The sequence below is a fragment of the Eumetopias jubatus genome, unplaced genomic scaffold (assembly GCF_037043125.1).
Source record: "Eumetopias jubatus isolate StellerSeaLion01/CBP00866 unplaced genomic scaffold, mEumJub1_p1.0 scaffold_7, whole genome shotgun sequence".
NCBI classification, from domain to species: Eukaryota; Metazoa; Chordata; class Mammalia; order Carnivora; family Otariidae; genus Eumetopias; species Eumetopias jubatus.
This window is the reverse complement of record NW_028274813.1, coordinates 96,386,812-96,401,364: the sequence shown is the minus strand read 5'-3', so window position 1 is coordinate 96,401,364 and position 14,553 is coordinate 96,386,812. Positions and strand designations below refer to the sequence as shown.

Here is a 14,553-nt window from a genome sequence, read left to right as displayed (position 1 = left end):
GTGGTTGTCAAAGATAGGAGGGAATGGGAAGTTAATGTTTAATGGGTACAGAGTTTCAGTTTCAGAAGATGAAAAAGTTCTGGAGATGGATATTGGTGATGGTTGCACAACAATGTAAATGTACTTAATGCCACTAAACTATACATTTTAAAATGGTTAAAAATGGTAAGTTTTGTTATATATATTTTATCACAATTAAAAAAAAAAGGCTTGTGGTAGACATTATCGGTTATCTAGCCAAAATGTATGGTCTCCCTTTATCCTTACTGGCTGAGACCCTATTTTGTTTAGGTGTGTAGAACTTACCCTTGTGACTTAGATGGGGACCCTATCCCAAGTCCCAGGATAAATTCTGATTGACTTCAACAAATCAGGGTTGTTTTGATTATCCTGCTGGTGGGGTTTTTGTTTGTGGTGGTGCTTTGTTTTTAGCTACATGTACAAAAATATTTATTGTAATGTTGTTTATAAAAGCAGAGTAGTGGCAAACAAAACCTCTAAATGTCCATCAGTAGGAGGAGACTGGTTTCAGAAATCCTGGCACAAATTAGAGACTTCTTTGTAAAAGTAACAACAACAACGACAAAAACTTTGTAAAAATAGTATATCTCCATATTTCTTAATACGAAAAGATGATCATATTGTTGAATTTTTTTTAAATGCTCCAAAACAATATGTAGTACTAAGGAGTAAAAGTGGGGAGAGAGAGATAGAGGAGGTGAGAGAGACTGGTGATTTTATTAAGACAAAATATTTTTTTAAGGGTAGGTACTTTTGGTCAGTGAGATGGGAAAGGAGGTGAACCGGGAGGTTTTTGGGGAAAGTTTTCTTGCCCTTAAGGAGCATATGCCAGAAGATACTGTCCCATTTTCTTCTAATGAATATTGTGCTTGAAGGTGGCACCTGAAATTATGCAGCCACCTTACACCCATGAGGAAAACCAGCCCTAGAATGAAGTAGCTGCTGAGTGCAGTAGAATGGAGAAATGAAAAGAACCTTGGGCCTTAGGATAACATCCTCAAGCTGCTGATTTCATTGGGCATGGAGCCTTTCCATTGTCTGGATTTTTTAAATGTGGACTTTTAAAATGTGAGATAATTTATTTCCTTACTTGTTTAAACCAGTTTGAATTGGGCTTCTGTCTGTTACTTGCATTCAGAAATGTCCTAACTGATATGAGGCACTTCAGAAGCATAAACTGTTACCAGAGAATTAGCTTTCCAGTTTGTGCGGGTTATTTTATACTTGAGTCAGGCTTAGGTTAGATGTCACAGTGGTGTCATCTTCCCTTTTCCTAATGATTTACTGGGTGCTTTTACTTCTGATGTCATCATGTTCTAGAACTATACAGTATGCGGTACAATCAACTGGAAGTGAATACAAAGTGTTTTATGATACTTATATTTGGTATTTTCTATTTTCCTTATGTTTATGCATTTTTCAAAATTCTAAGAATTGTACATAAATATAAAGAAACACTTCACATTTTAAGTAAATCTTTTAACTATGTACATCTATTTGAAGAGAATTTTGGAAGATTTGATCTATTAGATGCTTTTGTTTGCCAAGTAACCAAAAAAACCCAATTTAAACTGGCTGTATGTTAAAAAGAATTTATTGGCTTATATAAGTAAAAAGCTAAAGATATATTGCATTTCAGGTAAGCTTGATCTAGCAGCTTAACTGTATCACTAAGGACTCAGTTTCTGTCTGCCTTTTTATTCTTTTCATAATTCCACAGTATCAGCTTTATTCTAGTGCTGGCTGTTCTCGTGGTGTTATTAAACATGGTCACTAATAGTTTGGGCTGTGTGCTTTCTTCATTTGTATCCAGCAAGAGGAGTTTTCCCAATTTTTCATTCTCTAACTTTGGAAACAAAGTCATAGGCCGCATTCTGAATAGACCAGTTTAGGTCATAAGCCTCTCCCAAGTCAGTCATTGTAGTCAAGAGGGTGGAAATATGCTTACTGGTTTAAACTACAGATGAATACCCTCGGAGGTGGGGTTGAAGTCAGTTGCATTCAGATTACACGCTGATGTATGTGGAGGAAAGGTGAAGCTGGTGTAGCCTTGGAATGAAGTCCATTGTACAGGGAATAGAAAAGGAGGTAAGCCATCTCCTCTGCCAAATATCATTAGATATTATTTCTGTGTTTCTCTTTCAATATTACATTGTTTTCCTTTTCTCTTTTTGTCTTATTAGCAAATTGTTTGCAAAAGAAAACTACTTGGCAGCTATTAATGCATACAATTTAGCCATAAGACTAAATAACAAGATTCCACTATTGTATTTGAATCGGGCTGCTTGCCACCTAAAACTAAAAAACTTACACAAGGCCATTGAAGATTCTTCTAAGGTATATATTTCTATTTATTTATATATGGTGCTTTAAAATTGTTACCCTCTTATTTATTGGTTTAAATGTTGCCCTTAATCTTTTTTCTTTTAAGTTTATGTAATTGAGATGCAAGGATTTTAAGAGTCATCTTGTTAGTTATGTTTTTTTACTGAAAAAAATTTTTTGAATTGACAAGAAACTGGTGTTTTTTTTGAGACTTCAAGGCACTATATTGCCTTGGTATATCAGTTGAAATTCACAAGGAAATTAATAAATGCTTGTCAGTTTGTTCTTACCCTTTATCTTATTAAAGTTTCGCAGACTTAATGAAAGGTTGAAGGAAGAAAACTTGTTTTTTTCTTATTATCACTACCACTTGCCTAGTAGAAGGATAGCTCTATAATTTCCCAATTTTCAGAGTAACCTAGTATATCCTAATTTTATTATTAATATCATGTCATTATCTTAAACTTCTAGTTTTTTCTCTTTTTTCCATGTCAGAATAATCTGTTTTAGGGGAAAATCATATGCAAATCTCTTATGTGGCTCCTTGAGATTGAAAATATGAAGGAAATAACCAGATCCTCATGCTTTGATCTTATTAAGCTATTAAAAGATCTGACAATATTTTTATGATCCAGTTTTCCTTTTACTAGCACAATTCTGTGCACAAATATTTATTGAATGAATGAATGGGATAACCCAATTTGAATATAAAGACCTCCAGTGTTTTTAATCATTCCTGCTAATAAAGATAAAGCTGTAGAGATTTCAAATGATAAACCAAATCATCATTTTGGGAGAGAGGGTATGAATCTTGTATAGGAAAAATTGAACAAATCCTTAAATTGTTCAACACAAATATATTTGATAAATTTCTGTGCCAGTGAAGTAAAAAATTTTGGTGGGTGAGGCTTGAGGCTTGTTTTAAAGTTAAGATTTTTATCATGTTTTTGCTCAAGTTTAAATTGGAAATTGTCTTTACCTTATTTTATTTTGTAAGGCACTAGAGTTATTGACACCACCTGTTGCAGATAATGCTAATGGAAGAATGAAGGCATATATACGACGTGGGACAGCATTCTGTCAACTAGAATTGTACATAGAAGGTAAGAAATTAATAGAGATGTTTTAAGTTCCAAGTTATGCTCTGAAAAAAGTGTCATTGGGATTATTTAAGATCATAACTTTTTAGGACTCCACTGTTTTATATTTTTAGCATTTAATATATTCTTTGCAATTTATCTGACAAAAAATGATTTTGAAGTATTTAAAAAATTTATTCTTATGGAAGGCAGTTAAGACAAGATGTGAACAACACATTTAGGTGTAGGAAAATGCTATAGTATCCAGACAACTTTTCTATGAAAAGATGTGTGATAAAGGATATAAATGATGGAAATTTAAAATGAACTGCTTTGGTCATACAGACAGATACACACACAAGCTCGGAAACAAGTGATCTACCACAGTGTATGATCATTGCTTATGTTTGAGAGACTGTGCTAAGTTTTGTTTCAGCCTCATGTGTATAGAAGCCACACACTTATTTTTTATTGTTTTTCATTTTTAACGTATTTAGGGACTTTTTGCAGTTACTCATGTTGCTCCAAAAGGCAAAATTTTGTAGTAGTATTTTATCTTTAATGCTCTTCTTCCCACACCTCCTTACCCAGAGGACCAGTCAACTTTCCTTTATTCAAGGCCTAGAGGCATACTCCTTGATGATCACTTACCAGGGAATGGGCTTGTCTATAAGGTTTTATTATTTCTGACTTCGTTTTTAAACTTGTTTCTGACATTTTGTAGTTTTTTCTAACCAAAGCATCCAAATTAGATTTATGGCCCCACCCTTTATTTTTAGTCTCTTATCCAGCTTCATGATGATAAAAATGATCAAGACAGGAATGAAACATTTTAAAGCATTCTTTAGAAATTGTAGCATCATAGACTTTTTGAGCTAAAAGTACTCTTCATTTTAAAGATGAGAAAATGGAGGTTTGGAGAAGTTAAGTGATTTACCTCAAGTGGCATGGCAAATCAGTAGCACTTAGAACTCAAGTTTCCTTACTCTCAAATTTTCCCACTACTTATTTTGGTAAAGACTTAGACTCATTTATATGTATTTAACAAACAGTCCACAATGCTTTCCTTTTAAACCAATTTTCCTCAAAGGAATTCTGTAGATATGACAACTATAGAAAAAACCACTAATGGATTTAATCTACCAAAATTATTTTTTTAAATCTAGAATTTCTAAATAAGATTCCATTTATTACTTTCTCATTGAGGTAATAAAAATGTCCTTTTTATATGTGAGTTTTATTGAGTCTGTTCATGCTTTAATGAGTTTAAGCTGTATATTGAATTTAAAATAACTGCTTCTGGAGTGCTTGGAAGGCTCAACCTGAAAAGTGTGCAACTCTTGATCTTGGGATCATGAGTTGGAGCCCCACATTGGATGTAGAGATTAAATACATTTAAAAATCTTTTTTTTTTTTAAAAAAAACCCAAAACTGCTTCTTACTGAATCCTGAATGTAATGAGTATAATTATTCCTGAAATCAGTGAAAATTTTCTGCAGTCTTTTAGAAATACTACATAGATATATGTGTGTGAAAATGAGAATCTGATTTTAAAACCTGATGCTTGTCCTGAACCACGTTCTTAGTGGTTATTTTTATTTAAAAAAATCATCTAGATACCACAAGTATTTATAAAATATTAATTTTATCAACCATCATTGCTATATAAATATAGGTCTACAGGATTATGAAGCTGCACTTAAGATTGATCCATCCAATAAAATTGTACAAAATGATGCTGAGAAGATTCGGAAGATAATTCAAGGAACAGAACTAAAATCTTAATGACTGCTGAAGAAACTAGGTATTGTACTAGGTATTGTTTTAAGTTTTTCAAAAAATAACTGGAGGCATTAGGAATCTTTGTAAATATTATGGCTGAGTGTACAGAATCACTTTCTTTTTCATTCTGTAGAGGGCAAAACATTATAAATCTATAGAAAATGAAATGTTTGATTTGAATGGTTTCTGAATAAGTAAATCAAATTAAGAATTATTTAATTCTTTGCTTCTTTGATACATGGATTAATTACATATATATTTTGTTGTTGTTATTGCTGTTACTGAATTCAGCTTGCCCTTATAACCAACAAAATATTTCTTGGTGTGATGAGTACTAGGACATTACTAATTTATACCTGGCAAGGTAAAATTTGAAAATAAAAGACCATGTTTATAATTTTTTAAATTAAATGTACTGCTTAATTGAATGGTTGACCTTAGTATAATCAGTACTGATGTTCACTTAGTATTCAATGCACAAAACCTTTACTTCTCCATCCTGTTGTGGGAGGGTAGACCAGTTCAATCTAGCAAAACAACTGTTTGGAAAACCCCTTTAAAAAAAAAAAAGATCTGGGTGCCTGGGTGGCTCAGATGGTTAAGCGTCTGCCTTCGGCTCAGGTCATGGTCCCGGGGTCCTGGGATCGAGTCCCGCGTCGGGCTCCCTGCTCCTTGGGAGCCTGCTTCTCCCTCTGCTTCTCTCTCTCTCTCCCTCTCTCTCTCCCTCTGTCTCTCATGAATAAATGAATAAAATCTTTAAAAAAAAAAAGATCTTATTCATTTACTTGAGAGAGTGAGGGAGAGAGCACAAGCAGCAGGGAGGAAGGGCAAAGGGAGTGGGAGAAGCAGACTCCTTCCTGAGCAGGGAGCCCAACTCGGGACTTGGTCTCAGAACCCTAGGATCATGACCTGAACTGAAGGCAGACACTCAACCAACTGAGCCACCCAGGCACCCTGTTTAGGAAACCTTATTTTCGACTTTAACTATATGTAGTGTTCCCCAAAGCATTGATCATATTTCATACTATCGGGTGAAGGTAAGTTTTCTAGTGAGATGTTTTCTAGTACCTTCAAGTATAACAGGAAAAAGACAGCAAAGGGTGAAATGTTAACACAGAATATTATGATACTGGCATTGGATTGTACCACCGTTTGTGTTGTACCACAGTGATGATGCAAGCATTAAACAAAAACAGTACAGCTTCCCTTTTGTAAATAGTAGGTATCACAATTGTCTGATTATAGTTAGAGGATTTTTAGAAAAACAAAACACAATTTTTAGGAATTAGTTTTTAGAGTATTTGGTCATCTGATGTCATTCAAATGGACCATAAAACAGCTTCATCCTTCTTCTTTTTTTTAACACAATACTTTTTTTTGAATGTGTAAGGATATCCTAGTTCAGCAATCTTGAGACTTACTTTTATAAAGCAACCTTAGGTAACTTACATAGCAGCCTTGTCCAGTTAATAGACCTTCTAATAAGGCAGGATTACTTTTTCTTATGGTTTATTGTTTTTGTTTTTTAAAAATAAATGTTACCAAAATAAAGATGGGTCTCATTATTGTGTGTCAAATACCAGTCTGATATTCAAAATATGTTAACCAACCCAGTGCTTCTTCAGGCTCTTCCTATTACCATCCTCCACTCCCCCCCCCCAAAAAAAAGACTGGGCCCAATAACTGCCCTAAGGGTGAAAGATCTATCCTTAGAGGAAAGAAGGGATAGTCTTAACTAGTTATTTATTAGTATGACAAATTTGTATTCACAAAATACTTGACCTCTTTTGAGCAATCTCCTATAGTTTGCAAGGGACTTTTGGTCTTAAATTGAAGTAGTGATAGAGTTGAAATATTGATACAACACTCCCATCTCTTTTATGATGAAAACACACTTCCCAAATAATAGTGCTAATTATTATTAAGGCCCATGAATAAAAGATAAGAGAACAATTCTTATGGTAGTCCCTTAGTTTTTTTCATAATGTCAATTATTTGATTGAAATTAATTTCAAGATACCAAGTGGATAATAAGCTAAATGTAGCTGTTACAGAAATAAACTGAAGGGATCTTTAATCGCCCACTACTGTGTGATTACCATACATAAATACACAGTATACCTGTTTATTAATAAAGACAACTTTTTGACAAATTTGGCTATGAATAAATATCAAACTATATCAAAGTATTGATTACAAAGGAAAGATCATGACTAGCCCATTTTTGTCGTGGATGCTTTCTAGGAATAGTAAATAATTACTGTTAGACTTAATTTAAAGAAAGAGTATTTTCTAATATTCCACTTGCCCTTTGACTGATAGTCACGTGAGAGTCAGCTAGGGTAGATGGGTAACTAGTTTCACAGAACCTGTCTTTAGCTCATTAAAGTGCTTAAGCATTTTATGAGGAATGGTCATTTCTTTCCTCCCAGAAAGAGGTTTGTGAGTTACATCAAGCAAAAATGGTTTGTCCCAGACAAGGTTTGGTACAATTTTTCTTTTATACATTTTAGCTCTTTACTGACAGAAGTAAAAAATATTCCTCCTAATAGATAAATGCTATCTAAGAGCTAAATGGAAAGTAAACACATATGTTTATTTAAACATATCCTGTCCTGGTTTCCTAGAGTCAAGGAAAACTAGAGCTAGACAGTAGTTAGAGCAGTAAAAACAGATTTCACTTGGGAACTATTGCCGTATAGGAAAAGAGACCCCTGTATAGAACTGAGTTCAGTTCCTAATATAGCATGGACAGTGAACAAGTCATGACTTATAGGTAAGGAGCAAGTTGGGGGTGGGGGTTGGGGTTGTCAGTGGATGGAAAATTACTAAGAGGAAACACCAGGGGTAGGGAGATTCTGGCTAAACTGACCTAACAGGATTCTTGCTGAAAGCGGGCCAGGTTGACTGGGTATCATCTGGGAGATTGTGGGGGATGAGGAATTTGGTCAGATATTGAGAGTGATCAAAACTGATGTTGGGGATTCTGGCTACACCAACTTAGCAGTATTCTTGCTAACAACTGAGCTCTTAGGGGCAAGGCCCAGGGATCAGGCCCAGTTGAAAAAGTGGCTTAGAGGAACCTGTTTAGAGTTTGTTGAAGGGGAGACCACTGGTCACTAGCAAGCCAAGTACTTTCCAGTGAGCCTCATCCATGTGGCAAAAAAGGGCAGAAGATTTTTTTAAAGATTTTATTTATTTATTTATTTATTTATTTATTTATTTATTTATTAGAAAGAGAGAGAGAGTGAGTGAGTGAGGGGAGGAGCAGAGGGGGAGGGATAAGCACTGAGTGCTGAGCCTGACACGTGGCTCTATCTCATGACCCTGAGCTGAAACCAAGAGTTGGATACACGTGGCTCTATCTCATGACCCTGAGCTGAAACCAAGAGTTGGATACTTAACTGACTGAGCCACCCAGGCACCCCCATGGGCAAAGGATTTTTGCACGTACCATCTGGAGAAAAGATTAGTAGGTGATCTCTCAAAAGGACTGACAATAGGAATGTATTTCATTATCTTATTGAACTGATCTGGCTCAGTCTCCTTCTCAGACAAAGACCTATCAAGAGCTGACCCATCTCTGAGTATCAGAATCACATTAACTAAGCTCAGGAGACTGAACAAAACAGACTGCCTACTTACTATTAATTCATAAGTAGAAATTGAGTGAGCATGTCCATGGGGATGGTAGGTTATATGACAATTCATGTCTCCTTACAAGCAGATATATATGAAAAGTCACATCATAAAGTTGCTTAGCAAACATGTTAAAAAAAGAAACAAGTGCAAAATAGAGTCACTTATGGCTTCAGAGCTGAATTCTACCATTTAAAGAAGAGTTACTACCATTCTTCTCAAACTATTCCAGAAAATAGAAGAAGGAAAGCTTCCAAATTCATTCTCTGGGGCCAGCACTACCCTGATACCAAAACCAGATAAAGTCACTACACAGAAGAGAGAGCAAGGTCTCTAATGAACATAAATGCAACAATCCTTAACAAAATATTAGTAAACCAAATCCAACAATACATTAAAAAAAAATCATTCTCCCTGATCAAGTGGGATTTATTCCTGGGATGTAAGGGTGGTTCAGTACTCACAAATCAATCAGTGTGACACATTACATCAATACAAGAAAGGATAAAAACAATGTGATCATTTCAATAGATGCAGAAAAAACATTTGACAAAGTACAATATCCATTCATGATAAAAACCCTCGAAAAGTAGGCTTAGAGGGAAGAGACATCAATATAATAAAGGCTATCTATAAAAAACTCAGAGCTAACATCATCCTCAATGAAGAAAAACTGAGAGCTATCCCCCTAAGGTCAGGAACAAGACAGGATATCTACTCACCATTTTCATTCAACATAGTACTGGATGTTTTAGCCACAGCAATTAGACAAGAAAAAGAAATGAAAGGCATTCAAATTGATAGGGAAGAGGTAAAACTTTCACTATACACAGATGACATGATACTATATATACTATACTATATACATGATACTAAAGACTCACCAAAAAACTAGAACTGATAAATGAATCAGGAGAGTCGCAGTATGTAAATCAGTGTACAGAAATCTGTTGCATTTCTATACACTAATAATGAAGTAGCAGAAAGAGAAATTAAGAAAATAATCCCATTTACAATTGCACCAAAAATAATAAAATACTTAGGAATAAACCTAACCAAAGAGGGGAAAGACCTGTATTCTGAAAACTATAAAATACTGATGAAAGAAATCAAAGATAACACAAACAAATGGGAAGCTATCCCATGCTCATAGATAGGAAGAACAAATATTGTTAAAATGTCAATACTACCCAAAGCAATCTACAGATTTAATGCAATCCCATAAAAAATACCAACAGCATTTTTCACAGAACTAGAATAAACAATCCTAAAATTTGTGTGGAACCACAAAAGACCCCAAATAGCCAAAGCATTCTCGAAAAAGAACAAAACTGGAGGTATCACAATCCCAGATTTCCAAGATTAAAAATAGGCAGAAGACATGAACAGACATAACTCCAAAGAAGACATACAAATGGCCAACAGACACACGAAAAGATGCTCAACATCACTCATCGTCCAGGAAATGCAAATCAAAACCACAATGAGATATCACCTTATACTTGTCAGAATGGCTGATATCAAAGAGACAAGAAATAACAACTATTGGCAAGGATGTGGATAAAAAGGAACCCTCAGGTACTGTTGGTGGGAATTCAAACTGGTACGGCCACTGTGGAAAACAGTGTGGAGGTTTCTCAAAAAATTAAAAATAGAATTACCATATGACCCAATAATTCCACTACTGAGTATTTACCCAAAGAAAATGATAACACTAATTTGAAAAGATAATATGCACCCCTATGTTTATTGCAGCATTATTTACATTAGCCAGAATGTGGAAGCAACACAAGTATCCACTGATAGAGGAATGGATAAAAAAGATATGGTATGGTATCTACAATGGAATATTACTCAGCCATAAAGAGAATGAGATTTTTCCATTTGCAACAACATGGATGGATCTAGAGGGTATAATGCTAAGTGAAATAGAAAGACAAATACTGTGTGATTTCACTCATATGTAGAATTTAAGAAACAAAACAAATGAACAAAGAAAAAAAGACCAAAAACAAAAAGACGCAAGTGTAGAGAACAAACTGGTAGTTGACAGAGGGGAGGTGGATGGGGGGATGGGTGAAATAGGTGAAAGGAATTAAGAGTACCCTTATCATGATGAGCACTGAGTAATGTGTAGAGTTGTTAAATCACTATATTGTACACCTGAAACTAATAATAACACTTTATGTTAATTATATGGGAATTTTAAAAAGTAATAAAAAATAAAAATTTAAAAAATGAAAAAAGTTAAAAAAAATTGAGTCACTTGCCCCCACTGACAGCAAACTAAGATACAATTGCAGGAATTTGACCTTTAACCAGTCAATCTGGAATTTCCTGATCAGCACTACTGAGGTAAATTGCTTAATAGACCCCCATCCTTTTCCCAAAGGAAGGTGACTTTGCCTGAAAAGATCCTTTTTTTAAATTTTCTTAAGAGTTTCTTTGTCCTGCTCTGTTTCTGCCTTTAAAAGTCTTCCATTTTGTAGAGCTTCTCAGAGCTTTTCTACTTGCTAGATGGGATGCTGCCTGATTTATGAATTGTTGAATAAAGCCAATTAAACTTTGAAAATTTACTCAGTTGAATTCCATTTTTTAGCACACAGAATCAGAACAAGGAGAATTAGTTTGAATGGAATGTTTCATGGCATCATGCCTCCAATTCTACACAACAGGCTTCCTCCTTCCTATGTTTAGGATAATTACCTCTATTTATAAACCTTTGACACATACCTCACTGGAACTAACTCTCATGTGCCATCAGTAAAACCAAGTTTAATCTTCAAATCATGACCAGATTACCAGCATCTTCTCTTTGCCATTGTCCACAGTTTTTGAAATGTAATTCCCCTTTCTAAAATGTTTAAAGGCATATGACTCTATGACCATCTCAAATAGTCTCTGCAGGGAACTACTTTTGACAGTATTTATACTTCATTTTAGCCTTTTTGTGACCTAAATAAAATATTTTTTGTTTAGTAAACAAAACAAACAGTATAGTAATAGAAATAGTAAATTCGCAATAATTTTGAGCTATTATAGATGGTAAAAACGAATCAACTTATTCGGTCAGATATATTAATTAGATTTTTGATGGTGTAAACTATATTTCTAATAGTCTTTTAGTTTATAGCTAAAAGAAAGAAGATCTAAAAAAACCGGTAAAATATTCCTTTGGGAGGATAAAGTTCATTTTATTTGAAGCTGAGAGTTCATGCTTTATTTCCAGTAATGATGAGTCAAAAAATGGAAGTGAAATGTCAAATATTCTGATAATCGTGTAAAGGTAGGAAAGTTTGCCTAAAGTATATGTGTTTTACCTAATGTGCTTTAGATATTTTCTACAAGAATTGGTTGTTCAAACTTATCTGAAATGGCATCTTTCTTTTTGGAAAAATTACAAACTCATTTATTTGTGTGCTTTAGCATATTCCAAAAATGTACTGCTTTACATAGTTTATCTCACAAAGTGGTGAATTTAATATTTTACAGTACAAATTCTAATGCTTCTTTTAGGTTGTTCTTATGTATCCTAGTTCTAAATATACTATAAGCTGGTGAATAATTCTGTATATGGTCTATCCATGCTTCTTTTTTATGCGGTTTAGTTTTGTTGCAAGATTTCTTTTCCTTTAGCGCCCGTGGTTCTTGGTCATGCTGCTTCGAAGAATGAAAGGGTAGATCAGACGACGAGTGGTGGGCATCAAAGCAAAGTTTATTGAGGGATAGTACAAAGCTCCTGAAGAGGGAAGGGATCCAAGAGGATTGTTGATTTGGTGGTTAAATCTAGGGGGTTTTATGGGCTTTTATCATGTGGGCTGTTTTAATGATTAACCCTCCATGTATCTGTCACCCAATCAGTTTTTTGTCCACGTGCTCATCTACCTATCAGGTAATTTTTCATGTGGGAAAGGGTGGAGGGCTCCTTCCAGGGTGGTGTTTCAGATCAAGAGGGTTGCAGTCCTCACTGTCCTAAGGCATGCAGCCACATGACCACCAGATCAAGCTCCTTATTTAAACATACCACTGGCTGCTGAGCTGGTACCCTGGGCCTGGGTTAGGACGCCCAAGGCCATTCCCTTCCTTTCTGTCACATACAAGTTATAAGGCCTCCCAGTAGGAAGATTCAAGGCTGGGGCATTGAATAAAGCCTAGAATAACAGGATGGGGTCTTTTTCCTTTTAAGGGTAGTTTTCCTCCTAGGACAGGGCACCTTGTCCCTGCCTGCCTTTCTTCCAACTATCCTTCGTTAGTTTTTTAGTCCATATTAAAGAAACATTACACTGTAGTTGTCTTCAGCTACCTTTATCTTTAGAACTGATTAGTACAGATCAGTAGTTCTCAAAATGTGATCCCATCAGAATACAAATAGGCTACATTATCCCTATCTTTAAAAAAATAACCTTTGGCCCCCTATGTCTACTTCCAGCTTTCACTCTGTTTCTCTGTTCAGTATACAGCAAAACTACTAAAAAGTACTACTGCCATTCTTTCTTAAACCTATTCCAGGGGTGTCTGGGTGGCTCAGTACGTTAAGCATCTGACTCTTAATTTTGGCTCAGGTCAAGATCTCAGGGTTGTGGGATGGAGCCCTGGGTCCAGCTCTGTGTTCAGCACAGTCTGCTTCCCTCTGCTTCTTCCCCTGCTCTCTCTCTTTCCCTCTCTAAAATAATAAAAAAAATAAAATCTTTAAAAAAAATTTAACCTATTCTATTAAAGTTTTCCATTCTGTGACCTAACCAAAACACTTCTTGTTGAGGTGATCAATGTTCTCCACATTGCCTAATCACATCTTCAGGTCTCAATCCATGTGCTATCTCCCAAGATAATTTCACAAAGCTGGTTCATTCCCTCTTCTTGAAACAAGTTCTTTACTTGGCTTTTGGGCATTAGTTTGCTAATTTCTTCCTCCTTAAGTAATCACTTCTCCTTGGTCTCATTTTTTTATTCATATTCATTCCCCTGACTTCTTTTTTTTTAAAGATTAAATAGGTTTTACTTTTTTTCCCTCACAAGAACATAAAAATTATTTCAGGGGAACTGCCCATTACATCACATGCCGTCTTTAATGTCCATCATCCAGTTACCCCATCCCCCCACCCCGTCACCTCCAGCAACCCTCACTTTGTTTCCTATAATTAAGAGTCTCTTATGGTTTGTCTCTCTCTCTCTGATTTTGTTTTGTTTTCTATTTTCCTCCCTTCCCCTGTGATCCTGTTTTGTTTCTTAAATTCCACATATGAGTGAGATCATATGATAATTGTCTTTCTCTGATTGGCTTATTGCACTTAACATAATACCCTCTAGTTCCATCCACATCATCACAAATGGCAAGATTTCATTTTTTTTTTTGATGGCTGAGTAGTATTCTATTGTATGTGTATATATATATATATATATATATATATATATATATATACACACACACACACATACCACATCTTCTTTATCCATTCATCTGTCAATGGACATCTGGGCTCTTTCCATAGTTTGACTATGGCTATGGGGACATTGCTGCTATAAACATTGGGGTGCAGGTGCCCCTTCAGATCACTACATTTGTATCTTTGGGGTAAATACCCACTAGTGCAATTGCTGGGTCGTAGGGTAGCTCTATTTTCAACTTTTTGAGAAACCTCCATACTGTTTTCCAGAGTGGCTGCACCAGCTTGCATTCCCACCAACGGTGTAGGAGGGCTCCCCTTTC

At 35.2% G+C, this 14,553-nt stretch overlaps 1 protein-coding gene across 1 annotated transcript in view; it reads left to right on the top strand.

The window, feature by feature from the left end:
- DNAAF4 (dynein axonemal assembly factor 4) overlaps positions 1–5,351 on the top strand; it is a 68,219-nt gene extending 62,868 nt beyond the window's left edge. The window contains exons 7-9 of the mRNA XM_028100469.2: positions 2,205–2,358; positions 3,344–3,449; positions 5,101–5,351. Of these exons, the coding sequence (XP_027956270.1) occupies positions 2,205–2,358; positions 3,344–3,449; positions 5,101–5,210 (370 nt within the window). The 3' untranslated portion in view covers positions 5,211–5,351. The remainder of the gene's footprint in view (positions 1–2,204; positions 2,359–3,343; positions 3,450–5,100) is intronic.
- The last annotated feature ends 9,202 nt before the right edge of the window (positions 5,352–14,553 follow it).